At 41.2% G+C, this 21,759-nt stretch overlaps 1 protein-coding gene across 1 annotated transcript; it reads left to right on the top strand.

The window, feature by feature from the left end:
- The first annotated feature begins 16,652 nt into the window (after positions 1 to 16,652).
- Positions 16,653 to 20,499, top strand: TEX13D (TEX13 family member D). The gene is given in 3 exon segments (XM_033407050.2): positions 16,653 to 17,633; positions 17,636 to 18,517; positions 18,519 to 20,499. Coding segments are annotated over 3 exon segments (1,743 nt in total). The 5' UTR covers positions 16,653 to 16,877; the 3' UTR covers positions 18,624 to 20,499.
- Positions 20,500 to 21,759: the final 1,260 nt, after the last annotated feature.

Below are 21,759 nucleotides of genomic sequence, written 5' to 3' on the forward strand. Positions count from 1 at the left end.
CCATGGTATTAAATAAAATGATATGTGACAAGTGCTTAGAACAGAGCTTATTGGTACAGAATGAGTGCTTGATAAATGTTAGCTGTCATCGTCGTTATCACCATCACTATCACCATCATCACCCCACTCAAGAAGCATGAATTTGAATTCTACTCTCTAGGCTGCTGTCCTTCTGTATAGAGTATATATGTGAGCAGAGGGGCAGTGGAAGGGAGGAGTTGCAGACAAAGAAAGTCTTCTCACGTAGGTATGTGTTTGTTTGCAAGGTTATAGTTAATGCAAAAGGAGATAAACTAAAGCTTCAGCCTGGTAAGGGCTTAATTTGTTTAGGAGACAATTTCCCTAACCTTTTTCTGTGGAAAATTAGTCCTGCATGATTCCCTAGGAGAAAAGAGGTCCCTTGTCAAATAAGTTCGTGAAGCACTACATACTTTAGTTCTCTCTCAATCCCCACTTTGGAGAGTCATAATGTCCTTTAGCACATTAAGAGAGCTGAGAAGTCCTCCAGGAGAAAAAGCTATTTAATTTTTAAACTCAGTTTGACAAAATTCCTTGGCCACATAACTCCTTTTTCTGTCACACTTACTAACATCACCAAGCACTACTGTTCTACATGTAGTGGGTGTCCTATCCAATATACAATCAGCCCTCTGTATACACAGGTTCCAATTTCATGGATCCAACCAACCACTGATCAAAAATATTAGAAAAAAATTCTAGAAAGTTCCGAAAAGCAAAACTTGAATTTGCCATGCCAGCAACTATTTACATTGTGTTTACAACTATTTACATAGCACTGACAATGTATTAGGTACTACAAGTAATCTAGAGATGATTTGAAGTCTATGAGAGGATGTGTGTAGATTATGCACAAATACTATGGCAGTTATGCAAGGGACTCGAGTATTCACAGATTTTAGTATCTAGAACCAAACCCCTGAGGATACCGAGGGCTGACTGTAATTATATTTTCTCCTCTTCAGAGAAAGAAGCTGCCAGTTACTTTCCGTACAAGCAGTCAGAAGGGCACCCTGGAGCAGATCTTTGAGAGGCCATCTCAGTTATGCAGATGTTCACCAGACAGATGTACATATGTCTGGGGCAAGGGTGGGCCAGTCACGATGAGAAGTCCAGGGAGGGAAGAGAATTATATGTCCAGCCTCTCTGTCCTGAGATTTGGAGTTAGGAGGATCTATCAAGGTAGAGAGAGTGGCCATTTTTAAGGCCTAATGCCAGGGAAGGATAATAGGACCCATGAAATAAATTTACCAACAGTTTAAAGAGAGGCTGGTCTGGTGGGCTGTCGCTGGCACTGAGTAAAGAGGAGTGCAGGGAGTGGCAGCAGAACTGACAATATAATTTGTGGCGCCCAGTGCAAAATGAAAATGCAGGACCGCTTGTTCAAAAATTATTAAGAATTTCAAGACAGTAACAGCAAAGCATTAAACCAAGGGCGAGGCCCTTCTAGGCATAAGGCCCTGTGCAACTGCACAGGTTGTACACTCATGAAGCCAGCCCATGGTCTTGGTTTTCTGAGGCTGTGCACAAGAGAACTGTTCTTGCCCTGGCTCCTCTAGAGCTGCCTTACTAGGGAGGAAGGAGTTAGGTGTAAAATGAGATTGCTGGCCACTAAGAGCTATAACTAGATCCACTGAGGTCAGTTCCTTCATTTTCTATTGCTGCTGTAACAAATTACTACAAACATTAGTGACTTAAAACAACAAGAAGTTAGGATCTTCCAGTTCTATAATTCAGAAGTTTGAAATAGGTTTCACCGGGTTAAAATCAAGGTACTGGCAGGGCTAGTTCCCACTGAAGACTCTAGGAGAGAATGCATTTCCTTGTCTTTCCTAGTTTCTAGAGGCCACCTGCATTCCTTAGCTCATGGTCCCCTTCCTCCATCTTCAAAGCCAGATTATGTTGCATTTTTCTGATCATTCTTCTGTAGTCACATCTCCCTGACTCTACTCTTCGGCATCCTGCTTCCCCCCCCCTTTTTTTTTTTTCTTTTTTTGCGGTATGCGGGCCTCCCACCGCTGCGGCCTCTCCCGTTGCGGAGCACAGGCTCCGGACGCACAGGCTCCTGACGCGCAGGCTCCGGACGCGCAGGCTCAGCGGCCACGGCCCAGGGGCCCAGCCGCTCCACGGCATGTGGGATCCTCCCGGACCGGGGCACGAACCCACGTCCCCTGCATCAGCAGGCAGACTGTCAACCACTGCACCACCAGGGAAACCCCTGCGCCACCAGGGAAACCCCTGCTTCCCCTTTTAAGGACATTGGACCCACCTGGATAATCCAGGATAATCTCCCTATCTGCTGATTAGCAAATATAATTTCATCCACAACATTAATTCCGTCTTTCTAGGTAACCTATCATATTCACAGGTTCCAAGGATTAGGACATCTTTGGGGCATTATCCTGCCTACCAAACTCAGGGAGATCCAAACCAAACTGGACCTTGCCTTTAAAACAAATTATTGGTTTTAACATATAAAACATGCCCAAATTTTAAGTGTACAGCTTGACAAACTTTATATAAATATACGCCTGTGTAGTGTGTAAATATACACCTGCATAACCACCACTCAAATCAAGATACGAAATAAATCTACCATGCTATCACATGCTCCTTCTCAGTCAATATCCACCCCCAAGAGGTAACCGGTATTCTGTCTTATATCAATGTATCGGTTGTCTATCACAAACCACTCCAAAACTTGGTGGATCAATACAACAAAACAACCATTTTATTTGCTCATAATTCTGTGGTCAGGAATTTACGCTGGACTCAACTGAAAATTCTTCTGCTGGTCTCACCTGTGGTGACTCATTTGGTTGCAGTCATTTGACAGCTTGACTGGAGCTGGATGGTCCAAGATGGTGTCATACATGTATCTGGTGGTTTGGTACTGGTTGTCAGCTGGGCCCCACTCTCCACATGGGTATTTAATCCTCAAAGAGGTTAGACTGGGCTGCTTCACATGGAGATCTCAGGGCAGCAAGAAGGCACAGCAAATTGCCCAGAAGTTGTACAGTATCACCCCCACTGCATTCTTTCAGTCAAAGTAAGACACAAGGCCATCCCAGATTCCAGGAGTGGAGAAATAAACTCTACTTTCTGATGGCAGGAGCTGCAAAAAAGCTTGTGGCCATTTTTTTTCATCACATTACAATTCGTTAATTTTGCCTGTTCTTAAACTTCAGATAAATGGACTCATACTGAAAGTATTCTTGTTTCTGGCTTCTTTTGTTTAACATTATGTATGTGAAATCCAACCATGTTTTTGTGTGTGGCAGTAGACGGTCCTTTTCTATTGCTGCTGCTCATATTCCATTGTATGAATATGCCACAATTTATTTATTCATTCTATTACTGATGAACATTTGACTTGTTTCTAGTTTGTGGCCATTATAAAAAAGCTGCTATTATATTCTTGTGCATGTCTTTTGAAGGGCATATGCACTCAACTATCTTGGGTATCAACTATCTTGGCTATGTACCTAGGAATAGAATTACTGGATCTGGGAGTAGGCTAGTATTAAGCTTTAGAAAATATTGCCGAATAGTTTTCTGAAGTGATTGCATTAATTTACACACCCATAAGCAATGTATGAGAGCTTTGGTTGCTCCACATCCTTGTGAACACTTGGTACTGTCAGACTTTTAAATTTCAGCCATTCTAATAGGTATTTAGTGGTATATCATTGTTTTGATTTGCATTTCCTTGATGACTAATGATGCTGAACATATTTTCACGTGTTTAACAGTCATTTGGCTATCTTTTTTGTGAAGTGCTTATTCAGTATTTTTGTGACGTGCCATTTAAAAAATTGGGTTGTCTGTCTTTTTCTTGTTGATTTGTAGAAGTTCTTTCTTTAGTCTGCCATGAGTCTGTTATTGTATATATCAACTGGGCCACACAGCAGGAGGTGAACAGCAGGCAAGCGAGTGAAGCTTCATCTGCTGCTCCCCATCGCTCACATTACTGCCTGAACCATAGCTCGCGTTACCACCTGAACCATCCCCCCAATCGCTCACATTACTGCCTGAACCATCCTCACCAACCCCCACCAATTTTTCGTGGAAAAATTGTCTTCCACAAAACCAGTCCCTGGTGCCAAAAAGGTTGGGAACCGCTGGTATATATGTATTACAAGTGGCTTGTCTTTTCCTTTTCTTAATGGTCTCTTTTGATGGACAGAAGTTCTTAATTTGAACAAAGTCCAAATTATCAATATTTTCTTTTATGATGAAAGTTTTTTGTGTTCTGTGAAATCTTTACCCACCCCATTGGATCCTAAATGAGTTTTATAGCTTTAACTATTACATTTAGGTCTTTGATCCATTTTAAGTTCAGTTTGGTATATGGTGTGAGGTAGGGGTCCAAATTTATTCTTTGGCATGTGTTTAGCTTTTCCAGCATCATTTGTTGAAAAGGCCATTCTTTCCCCATTGAATTGTCTTGACATTATAAATGACAGCTTCTCCACAACACTGAAAACTGACAACACAGTAAGGAACTATCATGTCAAAAATGAAGGGAAAATGGTAAAGAGCATGGAAGCTCAATATTATAACAGACAATACAAAATTTAAGGTAAAAATCATTACTAGAGATGAAAAGGGAATCTTCATACAAATAAATGGTTCAATTCACCAAGAGATATAAAAATGTAAAACATTTATGTTCCTAATAACATAGCCTCAAAACATAAAGGCAAACATTGAGAATACTACAAGGAGAATTAAACAAATCCACAATCACAGTGGTAGAGTTCAACATACTTCTCTCAATAGTTGACAGTACAGGCAGAAAAAAAAATTCTCTCTCTCTCCCTCTCCCTCTGTGTGTGTGTGTGTGTGTGTATAAAATTTGGACAATACAATAAATAAATGTGTTTTTAATAAACTTTTAATTTTGGAATAACTTTAAATATATAGAAAAGTTGCAAAGATAGTATAGAGAGTTCCCATATCCTCTTCACCAAGCTTCTATGCATATGAACATCTTAAGTAACAATAGTACATTTGTAAAAATTGAGAAATTAACATTGGTAGATATATTGTTAATTAATGTGCAGACTTTATTCAGATTTCACCTATTTTTCCACTAATGTCCTTTTTCTTTTCCAGTATCCAATCCAGGATACCACATTGCATTTAGTTGTCATGTGTCCTTAGTCTCCTCCAGTATGTCACAATTTGTCAGTCTTTGTCTTTCATGACCTTGGCTAAATTTGAATGATCAAGTATTTTGTAGAATGTCCATCAATTTGGGTTTGTTTGATGTGATATTTTCTCATGATTGAAATTTCATGATTTCTCTGGGGTTATGGGTTTTTGGAAAGAACACCATAGAAGTGAAGTACCCATCTCTTGCATCTTATGAGGGGGGTATGTGATTTCAATATGACTCATCACCAATGATGTTAACTCTGATCACTTGGTTAAGGTGGTGTCTGCCAGGTTTTTCCACTGTGAAGTTACTATTTTCCCTTTTTCATAGTCTATTCTTTGGAATTGAGCCATTAAGTCCAGCCTATACTCAAGGAATGGGGCATTATGCTCCCCCTCCTTTAGGGTAGGGTATCTACATAGTTTATTTCAAATTCTTTTGCATGGGAGATTTGTTTCTTCTCCCCCATTTATATGTTTATTCAATTATTTATTTATATGTATAGAGACTCATGGATATTTATTTTATTCTGAGTTATAATCCAATATTATTATTTACTTTGTTGCTCAAATTGTACAATGAACAAATTTGAGCTAATGAAAGGATATTGAATACTATACCAAAAACTGCAGAATATAATTTTTTTCAAGGACATGTGGAACACTTATCAAATATGATCATGAACTGGGCTGTAATGATATGCCTAATATTTCAAATAATTAAAATCACAGAGAATATACTTTCCAACTTTGACATAATTGAATTAGATATGAATTACAAAAATATATCCAGAAAACCCTCACATTTGGGAAATTAAGAAATAGATTTTGAAATAAGACTTGGATCAAATAAGACATTGGAAATTAAGAGATATTTTGAACTTCACAACAATGAATATATTACATATCAAAATCTGTGGGATGTAGTTAAAGTAGTACTTGGAGGGAAAGTTACAGCCTTAAGTGTATATATTAAAAAGAAGAAAGGTTGAAATTTAAAAAGCTAGGCTCATAAAGTTTAAAAAAAATTAGTCCAAAGATTGCAGAAGGAAGAAAACAATAAAGATGATGTGAAAGACAAAATCACTGGACATTTAAGGAGATAATTTTATACAAGCTATTGCAATCAGGTGAATATTCCTTAAGAATGTCTCAAAAGGAAGGGGTCTGGGGTTTTATAGAAGCAGGTAAATAAGGGAATTGTAGGTAAGTCTTATGAGATTCACGAGGAGTGAGGAAGATGGATCTTACTTGAGGTGTTGAGGAAGACTGGAGAAGGTATGTCTTCTTTAGGGACATGTGAGGGCAGGGTGGTCCTTTGCAAGTTAGCAGGAGTACTAAAGGGTGGGAACACAAAGCTCAGATAATGTTCAACATTGTCAGTAAGAACAGAAATTAATGAAACAGAATATAAAATAATAATACAACAGAGTAGACCAGCAACACCAAAAGTTCTTACAAAAAGAACAATAAAGTTAACAAATCTGTAGCAAGACTGATCCAGAAAATACGAAAACAAAAAATGAGACATCACTACATATGCCACAAAGTAGATGATAAGAGTGTATTATAAAAGACTATATGGAAAACATTAGATGAAATTGGAAAATTCCTAGAAAAATATTACTTATCAAAACTGACTCAGGAAAAATTAGGCAATTTTACTCCTACTCATCCTTGCATGCCATGTCTCTATAAATTGAAGAAAATTCATGAAAAGTTGTCAGGTTTTTGTGAACACTCCTTCTTTCCTCAGTACTAATTATGGGAATGGAGGTGGGTTTGGAAGCACCAGATACTCTTTTCCCCTAGTTATCTCTTTTGAAAATTTACAGCATAAGGTTCTTCTCCTTTCCTTGTCTGGCTGCTGTTGATGAATTTGGGGCAGTGAAAACAAGACTATTTTTTCTTAATTAGCAATCTTAATACAGAATACAGCAGAATGAAGCAGAATTACCTAATTTCAACCCTCTTCCCTCCCAATTCTTACATGGTTCTTCTATGACAGCCCTTAGTAAAAGCCAAACACATATTCTGTGGTAATGTGTAAAGGGGAGCAGCTAATGCAGCCATATGTGTTGCTTTCTAATAGTCTAAATTAACATATGGTTAAAGATGAAAAAAATCTTGAATAGTGAGTGTATGGTCAGAATGTAGCTGAGACCAGTGGTCTACAAACTCTAATTAACAGATCAACTGCATCAGGATCACCTGGGAGCATTTTGTCTGGGGCCAGGCCTGGATATATGCATTCTATAAGTCCACTGGATAATTCTACTGGACATTGGGATGGGAACCAATGGCTTGGGAACCACTATCTTACACTGTTTCTCTTAGGCATCAGTTGTCTCAGCTCTGCTATTATGTTTAAGATGACTCTGTTTAGTAAGTTCTGAAATGCAGAAATTCTGTATTTGTAATCAGACAACTATAAACTGTTAAGACCATTCTGGAGAACAATTCAGCAATGTATAATAAAATTGGAGGTGCCTGTATGGGGAAAATTCCACTTCTAGGCATATACTCACATATATACACCAGTAGACATGCACAGTGTTGTTGATCACAGCTGTTGCTAATGGTGAAAAAACTGGAAAATGCACATTCATAGAGTGAACTATTAAACAGCAGTTAAAAATGAATGAACTGATTTATAGTTATCAACATGTGAGGATTTAGAAAACATCACGTAAAGTGAAAAATGCAAGTTTGAAAACAGTTGATATCATTTACCACAGAGGTAATACTATATATTATTTATGGGTAAATACATATTTATAAAAGCATACCCAGGAAGATATACACCAACCTTGGGTTACTTTCAGAGAAAGAAGGAGGAAGGGAGAGAGGGAGAAAATGTGATGGAGGAGAACTTTAGTTGTATCACTAACATTAAAGTTCTTTAAAGAAAAAGATTGAAAACAAGTATGCCATCTTCACCAAAGTGTAGATCCACCACTTCCTAGCTGTGTGATCTTGGGCAAATTACTTAATCTTTATGAGCCCCAGTTTCCTATCTGTAAAAAGGGATAATAATTGTACCTGTAATTCATAACGTTGTTATGAGGATTCAATGAGGTAATATATAGTTGTGTTTTTTTTTTGCATAGTCACCACGTGAGCATTCCCTAAATCACAGCTGTTATTACCAGCAAGAAAGTGTCCAAAGCATTCACTCAGCTTTGGTCAGAGCAGATGGGAAAAAGTGCATTCCGGAGAGAGATGCTGGGTGGCCCTTCAGAGCAGAAACACCTCTGGTGAGTGTACAGTGCCGAGCGTGCCCTTGAGCAGAGAGAGCAAGGCAGGAATGTTGCCCTCTCATTGTGCTGCTCTGTTGGGTACAGTGTCTGTCTCCCCTGAAGCGTTTGTATAAGTCTGTGTTTCTTGGGGTGGTGGGTAATGAGTGCCCCTATCTGGTACAAGGTTTTAATCTCAAATTTCCATAGAAAGAGGTGGTGCCTCTAGAGTGGTCTGCTGTCTTCCTAGCCACTGACTTGTGAAGAGCAGGACAGTAGTGGAGTGTGGAACTCAGACCCTGGCAGAGCTGGTGAAGAAGTCACCATCCTCTCTTCTCAGCCTTGAGGCAAGTCTGGAAGGATAACTGATTTCTTCTACCAATGGCTTTATGTCCTTCTCAGGTTCGGGAACTCTGGATAAAGTCCTATCAGCACTGCCTGTTGCCCATTCCTTTCTAATAGCTAAATGGAATCCACTGAGCAAGGGTCAAAAAGGTTATGGAAAAATCACAGGGATACCTTAAGTGGCATTTAAAAAAATAAAAAGGCTGTGAGGTGGTGTGGGGTTAGGCTTGTCAGTGCTACCCTCACCAGAGAAAAACAGAAGTTGACTTCACCTCTTCCTGTTATTCAGTCATCAGCTATAGCCTATTGACCTTTAGGTATCCAGTGCCCTCAAAAGTCTCCTCCTTGCCTTCAGATCAAAACCAGAGCAGTAGTCATTTTACACTCTAGTATAAATGAATTTATATTAATAATATAAATGTATTTTGGAGATGGTGCTATTGGTAAGCTATTTCTAAGAACTGCTAGGGCAAAAAGGGCCTGTCAGTTTTCTCCAATTCTAGTCCAGTGATTTTTCCCAAAGGCTGCATCCCCAGTTTTTCTGTACCAGTCAGCCTATGCTTGTCCTGAGATAACTAGCTGCTCACAGATCTGCCACTTACTTGGTTCCTCCCCTTCTGCTTCAGCCCCCTACCTTCTGTACCAACCTTAAGACTCTCAGATCCTTGGGGATTGAGAGTCCATTCCTCTTTGTTTCACACCGCGGCACTTGGCTGATGGCTCATCTGTCTTTGCCCTCTCCTCCAAGTGTGGTGATCCAAGCATGACTTGCCAGTCAGTTAGTCAGCTGGAGCTTAATGCCCCAGAGTTCCTGCCTCCTTGAGTTCTCCAGGGCACCTTGGAATGTGAGCAGATGTAAGAGGTTGTGTATATGAGTGTGTTTGTGGTGGGAATGGGGGTAGGAAGACATAAAATTGTGAGTGATTTCAGGGAAAATGTTCAATAGTGATGTTACTTACAGATACTTGAAAACTAACATGGAGAAAGGAAATACAAAAATCCAGTTTGTCTGTGTAAAATGAATTTACAGAATCTGCTTACTCTTCGTGGCTAATTTTACCATATAGACAATAATAACTATGCAAGTTGTCAATATGGGTCAGATGAAATTAATTGTAAGCTATATTTACTTACAATGTGATATATTGTGTTCAGCTATGCTCACACTTGGGTTGATTATCTACTATGGTTTCCTGCCCATGTATTGTGCTCACATGGGGAAAAGAATTCAGGGAACGTGGCTCTAGTATTTGAGATTAACTGCCCAGGTGCCTCCTCTCTTTTCTTTTGGCATCTTCTGGGCAGCTATATCGCAGAGGTCACTGTGGGTGCAAAGTACAAGAAAAGAAAGCCTATGTAATAAAAGGTGTAAATTTTCCTAAAGCCGTATAAAACTGTTCCTCAGTACTCAGCATATATAGCTTATATTTACTGTATATGCTTTTTCTCTATTCTGTTTACCACCTCTGATTCCTGGGAGATTAAATCTTCACAAGCGTAGATACATACTAATATGATGAACTTTAAAATGTTATTTTCCTTCCTTTATCATCAATGATTATCATTTAAAGTTGTTATGAAGGCTTTGTGACAGAGGTTACACTAAAATTGAAAGTATATGAACTTACTGAAAATCATGTAAAAATTAGCTATGTTTTTAATGTGGTTTCTCAGATTGATTAATTTATGCAATTGAATCGTTCTATTCTCTTGTAAACATATATTCGCACTTTGCAAACTTGCACACCTGCAAAGTAAAGTGTGGTGGTATTTGTGATGTTATCATTGTTTCATCAAGAATGATAACTCAGTCAGGTTACTTTTAAAATCTCACTTTACAGGCCATTATCTATCACTTTCCTGTTTCAATACAGTGGAAATTGATTCCATAAAGGTCTTAAAGGTCAAATGTATCTTAAATTTAATAATTTTAAAATACCTTGGCATTTATGAAGTGTTGTTGCATTAATTTAAAAATAGTTTGACGTTGTTATAAAGTTTAACATTGTATGAAAGCACTTCCCCACAAGATACATGCATCAGTTTGGCTATGGTGAATTTTTTTCTTTAGGGATGTGTATGTCTTTAACAAAATTACTATTTTTGGGGGGGCGGTGGTCGCGTCACAGAGTCCTAACCACTGGACCACCAGGGAATTCCCAAAATTACGTTTTTAAAAAATTGAAACCATGACAAGGACATCCCTTTATAGGTTTCAGTTTGAATTTTAAACAGGATTATAGAAGTCATGGAATTGTCTGTTTCTCCCTCTTTCTTTCCCCCCATCTTCCATTATTCTGTTGTTCCTTCCCTTTGGCATTTATAAGCGCTATCATGTAAGTAGAACTATGTTAGGTGCTAGCGATCCAGAAATGAAAGGATACAGTCTCTGCCCTGGAGCGACTAGGTCTAGTTGGTGAAAAAGAAGAATAAAAAACTAATTACAGTATGGCTTGTAGAGTGGTCTTCCTGGAGGAGGTGATAGCTGAGCTGGAAGGATGAATGAGAGATGACAAGGAGATGAAATTAATCTTACTTGGATTATTAATGGTTTGGGGCTATGATAGCTTTCTTTATACCAAAGATGACAGAGTAGGGAACCCCAGGGCTCCATCCCTCCATTAAAGCAACTAATGAGCTGGCAAAACCTGTCAGAATCAACTTTTACAGAACTCTGGAGTCTAGTTGAAAACTTATAACAACCAGGGGAAAGCTTAACGAAGAAAGAAGCTGCTGCATTGCAGCAACAGAGTTCTCTGGTGTTTTAAATTGTCTACCAACCCTTCCCCACATACCAGATGGGAGGCAGCCATGAAGACAGCAGCCTGTACCCCTGGTGCAGGTTGCCAAGTACCTGAGGGAGCAATTACAGACCTTATTCTCAAAGAATTGTGGTTGTTTATTTCAATCTGTCTAGTGGCTCCTGGAAGGACTGGTACACAAGGGCTTGCCTTTGTTTCACCCGGTTCAGAGCATTCCCAGGTCTGGGGTGGCTTCCCAAATGGCATTTGCCAAAAGCACTTGAAGGCAAAAGTATTGGCCAGAGCAGCTTAGGGCAAGGGATAGCAGTCAGGACAAGCAAGAGACAGATCAAAAAGCCTGGTAAGAAAGAATTTGGGAAAGGAAATCTACAGGGGAGTGAGAGTTTTTAAAAGCTCCTGCTTAAGTCAGGGAATTGAGAAGGCCATGCATATGCCCAAGACTGGACACAAGTTCAGAAAAGGCCTAATCCTCAGAAAAGATCCTAAACTTTCACCTCTGGCTAACCTTCAGGCTCTGCACAAGCAGGAAGTAAAGGTGAGGGCAGTATTGTAAATGGCCTGGCTAAGCACTGAAGGCGTGTCCCAACACAGACAATCTTCAGGGAGTGGGGAGAGTTTTAAAAATTCTTTTAAAAAATATTATTGGGCTTTAGGTGTTTGTAGATACTCTGTCAATACACTAGTTGACCACTAAACTAATGGAACACAGACTTCAGTGGCCACATATGATAAATGGAAATTTTACAAAAATAATTTAGAAAAGTAACTAAAATGACAATAACAAGTAGCAACAACAGACAAAACCAAAAAATTGAGTTAATTTTTGTATATGAGCTGAGGTAGTAGTCTACCTTCATTCTTTTACCTGTGGATATCCAGTTATCTCCAAACCATTTGTTGAAGAGACGATTCCTTTCCCATTGGCTGGTCTTGGTGTCCTTGTCAAAAATCAGTTGACCAGAGATGACAGATTTATTTCTGGACTCTCAACTCTATCCCATTGATCTGCATGTCTATCTTTATGCCAGTATCACTCTGTTTTGATACTCTAACCTTGTAAGTTTTGAAATCAGGAAGCATGAAAGCATGAATCCTACAACATTATTCTTTTTTTTTTGCCGCACTGCGCGGCATGCGAGATCTTAGTTCCCTGACCCGGGATCCAACCTGGGCCCCCTGCAGTGGAAGCATGGATTCTTAAACACTGGGCTGCCAGGAAAGTCCCTATTTTTCTTTTTAAAAATTGTTTTAGCTATTAGGGTCCCTTGAAATTCCATGTTAATTTTAGGATCAGCTTTTACATTTTTGCAAGAAAAGAAAAGAGTCTGTTGGGGCACTGCATTGAATCTGTAGATCACTTTGACATCTTCCAATTCATGAACATGAGATGTCTTTCCATTTACTTACGTTTCCTTCACATTCAGCAATGTTTTGTGGTTTTCAGTGTATAAGCCTTGTACCTCTTTGGTTAAATTTATTCCTAAGTATTTTATTCTTTTGATAGTATTGAAAGTGAAATCATTTTCTTAATTTTCTGGAAATGAAATCGCTCATTGCTAGTGTACAAAGATACCACAGATTTTGGCATGTTGATCCCGTACCCTGCCACTGTGCTGAATTTGTTTATTAGTTTTAGTAACTTTCTTGTGGATTCTTTGGGAATTTCTCTATATAGGATCATGTCCTTTATAAAGAGAAACAGTTTTACTTATTCCTTTCCGATCTGGATAGCTTTTCTTTTTCTCGCCTAATTTCTCTGGCTAGACGTTCTAGGACAATGTTGAATAGCAGGGGTACAACTGGCATTCTTATCTGTTCCTGATCTTAGCGGGGAAGCTTTGAGTCTTTCACCGTGGAGTATAATGTTAGCTGTGGGTTTTTCATAAATGCCCTTTATCAGGTTGAGGACATTCCTTTCTATTTTGTTTTTTGAGTTCTTTTTTTTTCTCATGAAAGTGTGTTGCATTTTTTCAAAAGTATTTTTGGTATCTATTAGATGATCATGTGGGTTTTTTCCTTCATTCTAGTAATACGGTGTTTTACACCAATATTTATTGAGCCATCCTTGTTTTCCTGAGATAAATCCCATTTAGTCATGTTTTATAATTCTTTTAATGTGCTGCTGGATTCCATTTGCTAGTATTTGGTTGAGAAGTTTTACACCTATATTTATAAAGGATATTGGTCTATAGTTTTCTATTCTTGTGATGTCTTTGTCTGGTTTTGGTAACAACATAATACTAGTCTCATTAATGAGCTAGAAAGTGTTCCCTCCTCTTATATGTTTAGAAGAGCCTGAGAAAGATTTCTGTTAATTCCTCTTTAAATATTTGGTAGAATTCACCAGGGAAGCTGTTTGGTCCTGGGCTTTTCTGTGTTGGCAGGTTTTTGGTTACTTACTCAATCTCTGTACTTCTTATAGGTCTGTTCAGATTTTCTATTTCTTCTTGAATCTGTTTTGGTAGTTTTTGTGTTTCTAGGAATATGTCCATTCATCTAGGTATCTAATTCGTTGGCATATAATTGTTCATAGTATTTTCTTATAATTCTTTTTATTTCTGTAAGGTTGATAGTAAATGTCCCACATTCATTCCAGATTTTAGTAATTTGAATCTTTCTTTTCTTGAACAGTCTGTTTGTTTGTCAATTTTGTTGATCCTTCTGAAGAACCATTTATTGTTTCCTTTTTTTTCTATTGTTTTTTCTCTTCTCTATTTTGTTTATCTCCATTCTAATTTTTATTTCCTTTTTTCTGCTTGCTTTGGGTTTAGTTTTCTCTCCTTTTTCTAATTCCTTAAGGTGGGCTAGTTAGGTTATTAATTTGATATGTTTCTTTTTTCAAACATAGGCATTTGTAGCTATAAATTTCCCTCTGAACACTGCTTTCAGAGTCCCATTAGTTTGGGTATGTTGTGTTTTTGTTTTTATTAATCTCAACATATTTTCTAATTTCCCTTGTTATTTTTTTCTTTGACCCAATGGTTATTTAGTAGAGTTATTTAATTTTCACATATTTGTATATTTTGCAAATTTCCTTGTTATTAATTTCTGATTTCATTCCATTGTGGTCAGAGGACATACTTAGTATGATTTCAATCTTCATAAATTTATTGAAACTTGTTTTGTGGCCTAACAAAAGGTTTATCCTGGAGAATCTTTTATGTGCACTTAAGAATATGTAGTGTGCTGTTTTTGGCTTGACTGTTCCACAGATGTTTGTTAAGTCTATTTGGTTTATAGTATTTTTCAAGTCTTGTATTTCCTTCTTGATCTTCTATCAAGTCTTTCTATAAATTATTGAAAATGGAGTACTGAAGTCTCCAACTCTTACTGTAGAACTGCCTCTATCTCCTCTCAATTCTGTCTACTTTTGGCATGTATTTTGGGACTCTGTTGTTAGGTGCATATATAAGGTGCACATATATTTATAATTGACATACCTTCTTGATGGATTGACCCTTTAAATTTTTTATTTTATTTTATTGAAGTGTAGTTGATTTACACTATTGTGTTAGTTTCAGGTATACAGCAAAGCAATTCAGTTATATATATATACTTTTTTCAGATTCTTTTCCATTATAGGTTATTACAAGATATTGATTATAGTTCCCTGTGCTATACAGTAAATCCTTGTTTATTTTATATGTGATAGTGTGTACCTGTTAATCCCATACTCCTAATTTATCCCTCCCTTTCACTGTCTTTCCCCTTTGGTAACTAAAAGTTTGTTTCCTAAGTGGATTGACCCTTTGTTTAACATTATATAATATCCTCTTTTTTAATCCTAATTTTTGTCTTAAAGTATACTTTGATATTTGGAGAGCTGCTCTAGCTCTTAATTAATTACTGTTTGTACAGAATAGCCTTTTCTATCTTTTTACTTGCAACCAATTCAAGTCTTTGAATCCAAAATAAATCTCTTGTAGACAATATACATTTAGATCATGTTTTTTAAAAAGTATCCATTTTGCCAATCTCTGCCTGTTAATTGGAGTTTAATCTATTTGCATTTAATATAATTACTGATAAGGAAGGACTTCTGACATTTTGCTATTTGTTTTCTAACATGTCTTATATCTCCCCCCATTCCTCCATTACTGCCTTGTTTTGGGTTTCATTGATTTCTTTTTTTTTTTTTGTAGTTTACCTTTTTGATTTCCTGCTCATTTTCTTTTCTGTATATTTTTTAGTTATTTTCTTAGTGGTTGCTCTGGGGATTACAACTAACATGTTAAATTATAACAGTATATTTTGGATTAATACAAACAATTTCAACAGTATACAAAACCTTTGCTCCTGTATAGCTCCACCCCCTTTATGTTGTTACTGCCATAAATGACACCTTTATACATTGTGTGCCCATGAAGACAGATTTGTATTGTTTTATGCAGTCATGTTTTAAGTCCTATATTAAAAAAGAGGAGTCACAAAATACAGTAATACTGTCTTTTGTATTTACCTATGTAGTTACCTTTAGCGTGTGCTTTATTTCTTTGCGTGGATTCCAGTTACCATTTAGGGCTGCCTGCAGAACTCCTTTAGCATCTCCTGTATGGAAAACACAGATCAAGAGAGAAGCATTTAGTTTAAAATAAGAGAGACATCGTCTGAGAACAAAGTTGATCAGGTAAACATGAGAGTGAAATTACAGGGAGAGTTCAGGAAAAATTCATGGCTCAGTCCCCGGATTTTCTTGATGACAGGGATTCTAAGTTTACCTGTGCAGGATGCTGAGGGAAGCGTGCCGACAGTGGGACTGACTGTATTAAAGGTCTGAAGTGTATCTAAGAACTAAGATGAAGCTGAGACAAAAGTAGAACTGCACCCACCTGTGCAGCTCCACCCAGCTAGAAATTCATTCCACCATGCTGGATATTGTCCTTCTGAAATTCTTAGAAACACTAAAGCCTTCTAGACGTTTACTGCGGCACCCAGTGCAGCTTCTGGCCTCTGCCACGTCTGGATTCACTGCTGCACCCAGTGCAGTTTCCGGCCTCTGCCACGTCTGGGTTCACTGCGGCACTCAGTGCAGCTTCCGGCCTGCTCACCCGGTAGGAGGGGCTCTGGCAGCGAGGTTGGTCCCAGCAGGCCTTGCGGAGCGACTCGGAGCTCACGTGTGATCCGTGGCGCCTGCGTCTGCCTTTTGGGGGTTGGCGCAGTGAGGGGATCTGCCTTACTTTCTGTGAGGAAAGCCGGACCGTGACAGAGGAAAGAGGCCGAGGAGGAGGCCAGGACTGGGCTAGAACTGAAGGAGGACTGAGCCGGGAGGTGAGGGGCTTTACCGGCGGCGGCGGCGGCGGCGGCGGCGGCAGCGGCATCTCCCGTGAGGCGGTTGGTTGACTAGGCTGCAGCGGCCATGGCCGTGGGCCTTGGGGACCATGCCAGCGGGTTCCGCCACAACGAGGTGATCAGATTCATCAACAATGAAGTCCTCATGAACGGGGGCGGCCCTGATTTCTACGTGGCCTTCTGCTCGCGGTCCTGGAATGAGGTAGAGGATCGGCTGCGCGTCGTCGTCGCTGACCCACAGGTGCCGTGCGCCATCAAGAGGGCCTGTGCCTGGAGCGCGCTGGCCTTGAGCGTGCGTGTGGGCGCGAGGCAGCGGGAGCAGCAGGCGTTCCGGGTTCAGTGGCTGCAGGAGCAGGTAGGGGAACGCGAGGCGGCTTCCTGGGCCCTCTGAGCTGCGGCGCCTGCGCGAGGAGCGCGAGGAGTGGTCACGTAGCTGCGCCTCACGCGGGCCGCCTTGCAGCAGGCGCTGAAACAGCGCGATGTGCTTTGTGGGCGGCTGCTCCTGGTCGAGAGGTCGGCACAGGTCACCCCACTGGCCCAAGAGTTGCTGCCTGGGCCTCGAGCCGAACAACTTGGGGCTGCAGAGTGGCCCATGAGCGTAGAGCAGCAGAGAGATGTGGTAGCCATGGGGGAGCATGACAGGCTGTATTTCAAGAGCCAGATGCCAGCCCCGACAGATGTCCTTTATGTGCCGGGACCCCCGAGTCCTTGGGCCCAGGCCGTGCAACCCCCTCTGCCAGTGCCGATACCATACCCATTTCCATTCCATGCACCATTCCTGATGGGATTCCCATTCTTGCCACCTGTACCACCAGCAGTAGCCATATGGAAACAGAAGCTGGAGTCGTCCCATTTCAGGTGCCTCCTCTGGGCATCTCTCCACCTGGCCCGTGGGCTGCAGTGGTCTTTCAGGGGGAGATGGCCCCACTGTGGAACCAGAGGAGCTACAGCCAGGGGGAAGGTCCTGAGATCCTGCAGGGTACAGTCCCCTTAGGGGATATCAGAAGTCTTAACCAGGAAGAAGGTCTATAGAGGCCCCAGGGGATGGTCCCTCTTAGGGACAGCTGTGGTCTCAGTCAGGAAGAAGGTCCAGAGAGGTCCGAGGGAATGATCCCTCTTGGGGATAGTTGGAGCCACAGCCAGGAAGAAGGCCTAGAGAGACCCCAGGGGATGGTCCACTTGAGGGATAGCTGGAGTCTCAACCAAGAAGCAGGTCCAGAGAGCCCCCAGGGGATGGTCCCCCTGGGGGCCAATGGGAGCTACAGCCAGGAAGAAGTTCCCAAAAGATCCCAGGGGAATGTTCCCCGGGGGGACAACAGAAGCCAGAGCCAGAAGGGAGACCTAGAGAGGTCCCCGAGGACCATCCCCCTGGGGAACAGCAGAAGTCACAGGCAAGACGATCCAGAGAGGCCCCAGGGGACTGGCCCCCTGGGGGTCAGCAGAAGCCAGAGCCGGGAAGGAGGTCCACAAGGGCCTCAGGGGATGCCCCCACCGCTGTTCAACAGGAGACATGGCCAGGAAGGAGGTCCAGAGAGGCCTCAGGCAACCGCCCAGGGGGACAGCTGGAGCCCTAGTGGGAGAGAAAACCCAAAGAAACAACAACCTCAGGGGCAGAAGACCAAGCGGCCAGAAGGGAAAAAAGCCTCAGAATCACACCACCAGGAGAAGTCTGCCTCAGGCTGCAGTTCAGTGAATTGGGAGTGCCCTGTGGTGTAAAGCAATGAATTTTCCATGGCACAAGGCTTGCTATGAATGCAAGAAAGTCTGCATGGCGGTTGAGAGTGGAGGCCCCGACCCAGGACAAACCCACTGATTTCAGGAAGGTAAGTAAGAATGGAAACACTCCAAAGAAAAACCAGTTTTCTAAGACCCCCTCCTGATTAAAAAGTAACTCATTTACTTCACAGAAAATTTGTAACTAAAATTATGATATAGAAAATTAAATAAAATAATTCATTGTCCCATTACCCCAAATAACAACTTTTTATCATTGAGTACACACATAGATACATATGTATTTATATGCTTTCTTTTTTTTTTTCATTTACTTGAGCAAAGACGGATTGCTTTTGAGTATCACACTCACTCTTTAAGGAATTTCTCCTAATGCATTTATGTTTGCAGGTGCTGAATTCTGGGTGGCTGAAGCTGATTGGTTGACACCCTGCAGAAGCTGAAGTCAAGACTGTTTTTTTGAGGGAGACGCAAGAGGGAAGAGATATGGGAACATATGTATATGTATAACTGATTCACTTTGTTATAAAGCAGAAACTAACACACCATTGTAAAGCAATTATACCCCAATAAAGATGTTAAAAAAATTTTAAAAAAAAAGACTGTTTTTTCCTTTTTCACTCTTTTCTGTTTTCTTATTAACCTTGTTTTCCAGAAAATGCCATGTCTTTGGCTGGGAGCAGCCATGTGTTTTTGGTTATAAGCTATAAGGAATTTTAGGAGCACTGATTTTCCTTGAAAATGCTATCGTTCCTTTGTAAACTACCGCGGTGTTCATGTTTGCTTCTTGTTCTCGTTTTCTAAGTTTTATAGGTGAGGGTCTGTTTTTATGTCTCTGAGCCCCACGGAATTTGCTTGTTGCTGAAGAATCTGAACCTATCCCATTAGAAGATCTTCCAAGAGCCTAAAGAAAAAACTCTTCGTTTCTGACTGACCCACACTCAGTGAGACCCCTACTGACTGGAGCCGAGAAGAGCGAAAAGTCAGGGAAGAAGAGATGCTTTGGCACTTGGGGGAAAAGGGGGGCAAAATAATTTTGTTAGGATGTAATTTCTCTGTTGGGACAAAGAATTAATTCATAAGATGTGGTGGTTGCAGTGTTAAATTGTATAGATGATAGCAAACGTGACGAATTTCATTTAATTCATTAAACAGTTATTGTCTGATATGTGTTAGGAGCTGGACTTATATGTTATTATCTGGTGCACACATTATAACCTGATTTGGTGAGTTTGGTTAGATAACAGGAGAGAGCCTAATTTGGGATACAAGTTATATCAGGAGTGACTTCTTTGCCTTGCATGTAGTGTGACCTTTGGGTAAGCCCAAATGAAATAACATCGAGATATTTCTGCAGTTCCGGGGGCAACAAAGAGACTTTAATGGAAGGACTTGATTGCCGAACTGCTCATCTCACTGGTCCCATGTGAGACAAGTGAGTAGTGGCAAAGAGTGGAAAAGTGGCCTAACAAAATTGCAGGCAGGACTTTTCTGATACTCTCCTCATTTCCTCCCTTGAGAGGGACAGCTAGTTTCCTGGTTGCCTGAAAGACCACTGGGCGACTGTCTTAAAGAAGGACAGTGCTTGGGGGAGTGTTTGAGCCCTCAGCTTCGGGCAGCCACCATCCCAAGCCCCTTTCTGTTCAGTGGATGAAGAACAAAATGGATTCCAAGGACAGACATCGTGCTTTGGATGGCGCTTCTCTTGGGAGGACTAAATGGATTAAAACTAGAACTGGACTGGGACGAGCACGCTTGAGAATGCTCGTGGGCCCTTCTCTTCCACTTGGTGTGTTCTCTGCCAGCTTCTCAGAGGCAAGTGGAGCCCCGGGGCTGGGAAGTCAGATCAGCCTCCAGTCTGAGCAAAACGTGTCCTCGAGTTCCGCCAGGAGATTCCAGCTCACCAAGCTCAACCTTTGTCAGAGGTTTCCTGATTCTAACTAGTAATAAAGAGTGTGCACTTACTTGCTGTGTCTTCTGTGTAGTGTGTACCTCGGGGCAGGTTTGCTCAGAAGCGGCAGTTTGAATCTGCATTTTCCCTCCATCCCACTGAGGTGACAGAAAATCCAATCTCATTCACTATTGAAGGGCCCCTCCTCTTTCTGTGAGTTAAGAATGGGAGGGCAGAGGGTATTCTACAGGGTCGTCAATCCATTGTGATTGTCCCTGCTCCCCTCACTGTCCAGGTCCCCATGGTTCCTTGAAGGTGGGCATCTCTGCTACTCCTGGGCCCGTGGGGCATGAGAGGTGAGGTGAGGAGGGGGCTTCTGCCTAGGCTGGGAGCCCTAATGCCTGGTGTCCAGCCTCCCTACAGGCACCGAGAAGCCATTTCCCTGAGGCCCTGTATCCCAGAGGTCCCTTGAGCAGAAATTTCCCCCCTGCATTTCTGCCCTGCAAGGCACTGCCCCCTCCCTCCTATGCATAATCCCATCAAGGTGCTCAGGATTCTGGAGAACAGCCAGGTTTAGACAGTCAGCTAACAAGACAAATGTTCCCTGAGGCAAAGGGGGGTAGAGTCTGGCTACCTGCTTGGTGTAGAGACAGGGAAGGGGCAGAGAACAGACGTGAACCTGACCCACCAGCATTCTCTCTTCCCTCGGAGTCCTGATTACCAGGAGGCCTGGGTAACTCGGGAGGGCGCTGGGGAGGAAGGGGACCATCAGGGACATCGACCCAAAGCTAGGCTTTCTGGGTTGGAGAATGGCTTTGTGATACACTTGTGTATGCTGATAGCTCTGTAGAATTCTGGGAAGATGAGACTTGGGAATTTTCCAGCATAATCCATTTTGGTGTACCAGCAGATCATTTTAGATCTCACTACATTTGCTTTAATTTATGGTTTCAAATGGACTCTGCTATTCATTGGCATGCCTTTAGGTCTACATGAAAGCACTCACCCTGTGCATAGCTTTTATATAGTTTAATATGATTACAGTCTTTCAGGGCTGACTTTTTCCAAAGCAACCTGAATAACTGAGGCTGTCAAATCACTACTTTCTTCTGGAATGGGTACACACAAGAAAAGGCAGGAGGTTTCTTAGGCAAGAACCTGGGCTTTGGAATTAGAGAGACCTGAGTTCAGATACTTGCTCTGCTGTTCACTAGCTATGTGAACTTAAACAAGTTATTGAACTTCTCTGAGCCCCAGTGAGTGGTTGTTCCCTTTCCCTGCCCTCAGGGTTCTGCTCTGGATGCTGTGGGAATGAGTATAAGGG

Source organism: Orcinus orca, chromosome X (assembly GCF_937001465.1).
Source record: "Orcinus orca chromosome X, mOrcOrc1.1, whole genome shotgun sequence".
Taxonomy (NCBI): Eukaryota; Metazoa; Chordata; class Mammalia; order Artiodactyla; family Delphinidae; genus Orcinus; species Orcinus orca.